Source organism: Pezoporus flaviventris, unplaced genomic scaffold (genome assembly GCF_033815535.1).
Source record: "Pezoporus flaviventris isolate CSIRO_AGI_PZ_B2104156 unplaced genomic scaffold, CSIRO_AGI_Pfla_v1 ptg000046l, whole genome shotgun sequence".
Taxonomy (NCBI): domain Eukaryota; kingdom Metazoa; phylum Chordata; class Aves; order Psittaciformes; family Psittacidae; genus Pezoporus; species Pezoporus flaviventris.
In genome coordinates this window covers 201113-208787 of record NW_026892594.1, presented here as the reverse complement: position 1 = coordinate 208787, position 7675 = coordinate 201113, and the positions used below count along the sequence as shown (strand labels likewise).

Sequence of the window (7675 nt, the reverse complement as noted above, 5' to 3'; positions counted from 1 at the left end):
TACCAGGAAAAGAGCTTGATAAAGCAGCACCATTGATTGCTATCAAGCTGCTGCCCACCTCTCTCTGGGCTGTTCCATGTCTAGTCCTGTCTCACTTTTGACTGTGGGATGTTTTGGAGTCCAGTGTTCACTGGAGGCACGGAGCAGTGGTCCCCTTCCTGGTTTTTATGCCAACATTAGGCTGGGGAGGGACAAGGGGCACAGGAAGCTCAGTGCCTGTGTTCAGGTATCATCCCTGACCCTTCCCAGGAGCCTGTAAGAGGCCTCTGAGCAAGGATGACCCTGGACCAGGCTGGAAACAAGAGCTGGAGCCCAAAGCCACCCCACTGCTGGCCCTGTCCCCATGGCATCAGGGTGGATCTCCCTTGGGTGCTGCAAGGGGGGGACATTGAGTGCTTCCTGCTCTGCTCCCAGAGATGCTGGCTCCAACTGAGCTGTCACTGCTGCCCAGTGCCCACTACATCATTGGTGCACCAAGTGGCCACCAACCCAAGACCATTCCTAACCTGGGTTGTAGGGACCTGGACAAGTGACCAAGGGCTCACGTAAGAAGAAACAAACTTGTTCCTGATTTATACAAAACTGCTTTAGTGACAAAAGAGCTGAAAACCACTTTTTGGTGCATTTCTAGTGCCACCAAAAGCCCCGTGTGGGCCCCAGACCCAAGTCCCTTCCAGGCCTCAGATCACCAACTGCATGGAAGGGCAAGAGGCTCTTCTCAGTCACCTTCTCCCAGTGCAACACATCCTAAGGGAGGGATCTGTCCTTGAGACCACATAAACCCCCTTCAAGACCCTCCACTAAGGACCATTTTCCTTCCAACCACACCAGTGTGGGCTGGAAATACCCCTGTGAAGTGCTCCGACATCACAGTTCCTTCTTGGATCAGGAGTGCTTCCATTGCCACCACTCTTCCCATCATTGAAGCCCCATTGACACCCACAGCAGCGGGGGGGAGCCAAACAGCAGCAGGAGCTTCAGCAGATGATGCTTCCAGCCTGGAGCCAGCCCAGCCGAGTCCCTGAGACACTGGATCACACCTTGAGAGGTGCTGAACCCAATGAGAGGGTGGGAGAGAGCAGAGTCCAAACCTCAGCAACCACTGGGCGATGGGGCGAAGAAATACACAGCCAGGAGGATGAAGTAAACCATCACCAGCACCGTGCCTAGGGGAGACGAAGAAGGGTGAAACGGTTACAACCTGGAGCAAGGAGGGAGGCTGCTTTCAAAACCTTCTGGTGAGGTCTGGATTAGCCCCACCATAGAGGACTTCCATGGACCACTTTAAAGCCTCAATTAAAAGGGGATGGAAAGGGAGTGATCCCCCTCGGAGCTACTGCAGGGTGGCAGCTCCATCCCTGACCCAGCACCTCCAACATGGTCAACCAAGACCTCAGAATTGCTCAAGCCACCACAGGCCAAGAGCTGCAGTAAGAAGATGACCCTAGGGCCATATCCAGCACAAGGAACATGGTCACACCAAGTCCCACAGCAACCTCATGGGTGAGTGATCACCTTGGAAGTAGTCGCATTTGCCATCCATGAAGATGTAGTTCATGAGCACCACGCTGAACATGCTGGCATAGACATGGAGGTCGCTGAAGACAAGTGTGAAGTTGGTGGGCTGCAAAGCAGAGATTTGGGGTTTATGGTCTACCAGGACAGCCCTGCACTGACTGTGGCTGGGGCTTGAATGTCACCCCTTAGCCCCCCTGTGCCACATGTCCCTAGGGCTGGGAACAGCATCAGCCAAGGTAGGAGGCATCTGACCCCACTGCTCCCTGCAGCGAGGACGGTGGCTGCACCCTTGTCACGTCTCATGGAGAGCTCTGTGTGCCCAAGCCCACTGCAGGAGCTCACCCAGGGGCTACTCACATAGAAGATGGTGAAGAGCACCAGGATGGGGATCTGGAGCATGCAGACCTGGACAGCAATGCAGTTCCCAATCTCAATGCTGGAGAGGACAGAGGAATTAGGAGCTGCCAAGTGCCAGCTCCTCAGCAGTCCTTGGGTTGCTCAGGGTAAGAAACACCCAACTTAAGGAACCAAACCACGCAGTCCAACCTGGTTCTGGCCCCATTTTGGGGGTGACTTTAAGTCTTTTTTAGGGAAGTTGGCAGGATCTGACCCACCAGTGGCATGAAGCCGGGGAGCCCATCACTGGCACCAGGGCACAGCTATGGGACCAGAGGACATCCCAAACCCCATCCTTTGAGCCACCTCACCTCAGGCTCAGGTTGTTCTGCAGAGCAAACTGGATGCCATTGACAATCTCTGGCAGCTCAGGCACCATTGCCAGCACCGTGACACCGATGAAGTACTGCAGGGGAGAGGCAACAGAGTCATGGGATGGTTTGGGTTGAAGGGGCCTTAAAGCTCATCCAGTTCCAACCCCTGCCACAGGCAGGGACCCCTTCCACTAGAGCAGCTTGCTCCAAGCCCCTGTGTCCAACCTGGCCTTGAACACTGCCAGGGATGGGGCAGCCACAGCTTCTCTGGGCACCCTGTGCCAGCGCCTCAGCACCCTCACAGGGAAGAGCTTCTGCCTAAGAGCTCATCTCAGTCCACCCTCAGCACTCATCCTGACCACATCCCAACCCTGCACGACCAAGCTCCTTAGTGCATGGAGCATCTCGGCACCTTTTCCCTCCCTGCTTTTGGGGCTCAAACTGCACCCAGGACAGGCTCCCAGCACATCCTAGTCCTCAGAACCACCCAACCCTGCCACATCCCCATCCCCATCCTCACCTGCGAGATGGTGGAGTTGGTGAGGATGGGGCTGATGTGCTCTGTGGCCAGGTCAGCACAGGCTGACATGCAGAGGGTGGAGAGCAGGAGGATGACCAGGGCCCGCCAGCGGGACCAGTGCACCACAGCGCTGTGGTGGTGGCCAGGCACTGGGAACAGAGCAGTGACATGGTGGGACACACCAGGACAGTGACAAAAGTCAGCCCCTGCAGCCAGGGCATCTCCAGCTTGGGGACACTCACTGTGACAGTCGCTGATGTGGATGTCGTAGATGTGAGAGTGAGTTTTCAGGGTGAAGAAGAGGCCGATGAGGTAGGCAGCGGGGAGCAGTAGGGACACGGTGTACACCAGGGGTCTGTGGGACACGGGTGACACACACTTAGTGCCACCAGTGTCCGGCATGGAGACCCCAAAGGGCTTCCCTTGGGATGGAGCGGGTGGGATGCTGGATCAGAGCCCTTCACTGGGGGCAAAGAGGGGACCTGGGATGGGTGCAGGACCACAGCCAAACCCAGGAGGTGCCACCCTAATGTGGGGACAATCGTATCCCAATGGGCACTCACTGGACGTGGCTGTAGTAGAGGGTGCCGTTGTTATCCATCTGCAAAGACAAAGTGCCTGTCACTGGGGATGCAGGGGACAAGGGACAGCCCCGGTGCCACCGCCCAGCATGGTAGCAGGAGCTGGATGGGCTCAGAGCATCCCCAACCTCAACCCATTGTGTTTGGGGGCCCATGTCCCCACTCACCAGGTCAAAGTGGCAGTTGTGGCACAGGTAGTGCCCCAGTGGGTTCTGGGTGACGTTGTGGCACTCCCCACAGACCAGCTTCCCATAGACCTTGGAGAAGAGCGTAGGGGCAAAAACACCTGTGGGGATGGAGGGACACGGGGTGAGCACCCGCAGTGGTGGGGCCTCCCCAGACCTGGGGACACCCCATCCCCAACTCACCTCCCACAGAGAGGAAGAGCAGGGCTGAGCTGACACCCGCCGAGCGGCTGTTGAACCGCTGCTCCTGGTGCCGGATGCCCCCGATCACCATGCACAGGCCCTTCGGGGTGGAAAAGCCCTCATCAGTGCCAGACCCCATCAGTGCTCTGCAGCGAGCTCCCTGCAGGGACCAGGGGCTGTTGTGCCCCCACACACACACCCCATCTCACCGGGACGAAGAGGACGCAGCCGACCAGCGTCCCCGTCAGCGCGGACTTGACGATCTCGGTGTAACAGCGGTTGCCCTCGCGAGAGCCCTTGATGAGGGCAGTGATGTAGAAGGTGAGCTCCGTGATGGAGCCGAACGTGGCATTCACCACCGCTCCCACCGCGAAGGTGCTCTGGGCCGAGATGCTGGAGGAGGAGGAGAAAGATGGTGTCAGTGGGGCCAACAAGTGTCTCCCATCACCAAAGGTTCCCCCCCATCACCACTCACCTGGCGATGGCCATCCCAATGTAGTAGGAGAGAGGCATGATGGAGAGCAAGGCCAGTGTGAACTTGACGGAGGAGCTGGTCAGGCGGTTGTGGCTGTCCACGTAACCCAGCACCAGTGTGACCAGCACCAGTGGCAGCAGGTCTGGGGTGGCTGGTCAAGGAGAATGAAGCGGGCTTTGGGGTCATCCTCTCCCTGCCCCCTGCAACACCCTTCCCTGCATCAAAAGGGGGGAATCCTGCCCCTCTCCTCTGCCCTCGTGAGACCCCACTTGCAGCACTGTGTGCAGTTCTGGTGTCCTCAATGTAAGAAGGACACGGAGCTGCTGGAGAAAGTCTGGAGGAGGCCACAAGGATGATCAGGGGCTGAAGCACCTCCTGTATGGAGACAGGCTGAGAACATCGGGGCTGTTGAGCCTGGAGAAGAGAAGCTGTGTGGAGACCTCAGAGTAGCTTTCAGTGTCTGAAGGGGGCTCCAAGGATGCTGGAGAGGGACTCTTCATCAGGGACTGGAGTAATAGGACAAGGGGTGAGGGGTTCAAACTGAAACAGGGGAGATAAGGCAGAAGCTCTTCCCTGTGAGGGTGCTGAGGCGCTGGCACAGGGTGCCCAGAGAAGCTGTGGCTGCCCCATCCCTGGCAGTGTTCAAGGCCAGGTTGGACACAGGGGCTTGGAGCAAGCTGCTCTAGTGGAAGGTGTCCCTGCCTGTGGCAGGGGGTTGGAACTGGAGGAGCTTTAAGGTCCCTTCCAACCCATTCTATGGAAGGATACTGACAGCAAACACATTGATGCCATCCACTGCATATTTGTAGTAGTAGGGGTTGACCGCGCTGTAGCAGCACAGAATCACCTCCCCTTCCAGTGGGGCCTCCGTCTGCAGAGGCAGAAGTGGGTGACACTGATCTGATCCCCCCATCCCAAACCCCACCTGGAGCAGGGATGCGGGACCCTCACCCCTGCCCCGAGGCACCCACCATGCGGAGGCGCCGGACGAGCACCCGCTCCGGGGGCAGCAGCAGGACGCAGGCAGCGGTGCGGGCGCTCAGCTTGGCCACAGGGATGAGGAACACGAGGAGCCACGCGGCGACGCTCACCAGCCCATGGGCCACCACCAGCACCGGGTAACCCAGGCACAGCCACACTACGGTGCCTGTGCGCTGCTGCAGATGGGGGGGGTACAGCTTTAGTTTGGGGGTTCCACCCCAAACACCTACCCTAGGGGAGCACCTGTGGGTGCTATCCACACCATGAGGGGGGTGCCCATGCTAAGGAAGGGGGTATCAGCACATCCAGTACAGGGCTCACCCAGTATCCAGTGTCCCCCCAGCACCATGGGTGCCAGCGGTGGGGCACGGGGCCACCGAGCAGGGGTGAGCTCTCCTCTGCGCCAGCTTCACGCACCCGGTGGGACTTGGGGGCCTGGGGGAAGATGGGGATGTCAGGATGCATAAAAGGATACCCCAACCACCCCCCCCCCCCCCCCCCCCCCGCCATGGGATTCCAATCGGGATGTGCCATTACCTCCACTTTCTGGATCACTTTGCCAAAGGGCCAGAGGAAATACCCAGCCAGGTCCCAGCAGAGCTGCCCTGCGGGGACACGAGAATCAGCTCTGGTGGGGACACCATCAGCTCCAGGGCCACCTCATAGAGAAGGGACCCAGAAGGCCCGCAGCTCACCCAGCCCTTCCCATGGGGGTCCCAATCTGGGGCTCACCATAAGGAGCCCCCACAACGGTGATGAACATCACAGCAGCCACGATGCCATAGAAGAGCCAGAGCCACCAGCCAAAGAGCAGCAGGTAGAGGATGTTCCCACACGTCACCATGGACCCTGTTGAAGGGCAGGCACAAGATAGGTCCATTCTCCTCTACACCAACCCAAACCCACGCTGCCACCACCACCACAGGGCTGTCCCCATGGGCACCCACCTCCAGAGCCCCGGATAACGTTGAGGTCGGAGTAGAGCTCCTTGACTATCTCGGAGCGGTCCTCCCATGGCCGTGCCGTCACGTGGCTCTTCCACTTCTTGAAGCCAAACTGTAGAGGGACATTATAGGGGGTGAAAGGGGGAAAAGAAAACCCATTGGACCCAACACAGCCACCCAGGAGCACCCATAGGTGCCCCCTCCCGTGCCGCAGGCACCCACCTTGTAGTTGTTGGAGAGCTTGTTGGCCTCCACAGCATTTTCGGCCGTGAGGGTGGTTTTGACCATGCAGCTCTCACAGACCTCCTCTGAGTGCTGGTGGCAGCAGGACAGGGGGGACACAGCTACGGCGACAATGGGTGACAACGGGTGACAATGGGTGACCCCCCCCCCCTATTCCTGACCCATTCCCATCCTACCTGTGGGGATGCGGGGCCGGTGCAGGTGGCAGCCCAGGTCGCTCACGTCTCCCTGCACGTTGTTGATGGTGGAGCAGTGCCGGTCGCAGAGCGAGCCCCGGCGGGGGCCGTTGCTGTCACCCCGGGGCTCGGTGGCCTTAGGGCCATCTGTGGGGGGGTGGAACAGGGTCACACAGGGGCCTGGGCTCAGCACCCTGGGTCACAGGGTGATGTTGTGAGGGGATATCCCCCTGGCCCCCAGAACACACAAGGAGGATACATGGAGCTCCCAGGGGATGGGTGGGAAGGGGAAACCCATTGGTGCCAAGGATGGGGAGGGGGGACCCCGGTTCCTGGAGCCATACTCAGGATGGGGGACCCCACTAGTGTCCAGAATGGGGAGAGTCCCCAGAGCAATGCTCAGGAGTTGGGGGACCCTACTGGTACCCAGGATGGGGTGGGGGGACCCCAATGTGATGCTAAGTAGCTGGGGGAGACCCCACCAGTGCTGAGAACAGGAAGAGCCCCCAGGACCAGAGCAATGCTGGGGATGGAGGGACCCTGCCAGTGCCCGGGACGGGACGGGAAGGGAAGGAGGACCCTAGAGCGATGCTCGGGGATTGGGAAAGGGACCCCAGCGGTGCCGAGAACGGGGATACCCCCAGTGCCCGGAGCGATGCTCGGGAAAGGGGGACCCCGCCGGTGCCCAGAACGGGGCGGGAAGGACCCGCCCCCCCCCCCAAGCGCTCACCGGACGCGTCCTGCGCGCAGCAGCAGCGGCGGCCGGGCTCGGTCTCGCTGGCCATGACGGGGCAGCGGCGGTGCCGGGGTCTCGGGGCCGGTTCCCCCCACCGGGGCCAGCCGGGATTTAACGGGAGGTGCCGGGCATGCGCGGGGCGCGCCCCCGGGAGCCGCCCCGTTCACACCGGGAGGGCCCCCCGCCCGCCCCGCCCCGGCCCGACCGGAGCCTCGCCTGCCGGGAGCTGCGGTGCGGAGACAGCGAGGTGAGTGCGAGGGAACCGGGGTGCACGGGGGTGCGCAGGGACCGCGGGGTGCGGTGAATGGGGGTGCACAGGGACTGGGACACGCAAAGCGTCCGGGTGCCCGGGGATGGGGATGTACGGGAACCGGGGTGCGTCGTGTATCGCGCTGCAGGGGGCTGGAGCGTGTAGGAACCGGG

At 60.5% G+C, this 7675-nt stretch overlaps 1 protein-coding gene across 2 annotated transcripts; it reads right to left on the bottom strand.

Annotated features, from left to right (window-relative positions):
- Window positions 1–454: 454 nt before the first annotated feature.
- On the bottom strand, window positions 455–7307 carry LOC133276758 (uncharacterized). 2 transcript variants are annotated; one of them, XM_061467897.1, is made up of 20 exons: window positions 7247–7307; window positions 6517–6663; window positions 6320–6441; window positions 6101–6209; window positions 5886–6002; window positions 5691–5758; window positions 5475–5588; window positions 5144–5326; window positions 4941–5043; window positions 4173–4314; window positions 3907–4090; window positions 3698–3797; window positions 3497–3615; window positions 3312–3349; window positions 2991–3103; window positions 2749–2897; window positions 2226–2320; window positions 1876–1954; window positions 1516–1624; window positions 455–1166 (listed from the first exon to the last, which is right to left on the bottom strand). In XM_061467897.1, exons 1-20 carry the CDS (start codon window positions 7299–7301, stop codon window positions 1093–1095), a joined length of 2220 nt encoding a protein of 739 aa, XP_061323881.1. In that variant the 5' UTR covers window positions 7302–7307; the 3' UTR covers window positions 455–1092. The 2 variants fall into 2 exon arrangements, with proteins under 2 accessions (XP_061323881.1, XP_061323880.1); XM_061467896.1 differs by having other exon boundaries at window positions 457–1166; window positions 5144–5329.
- Window positions 7308–7675: the final 368 nt, after the last annotated feature.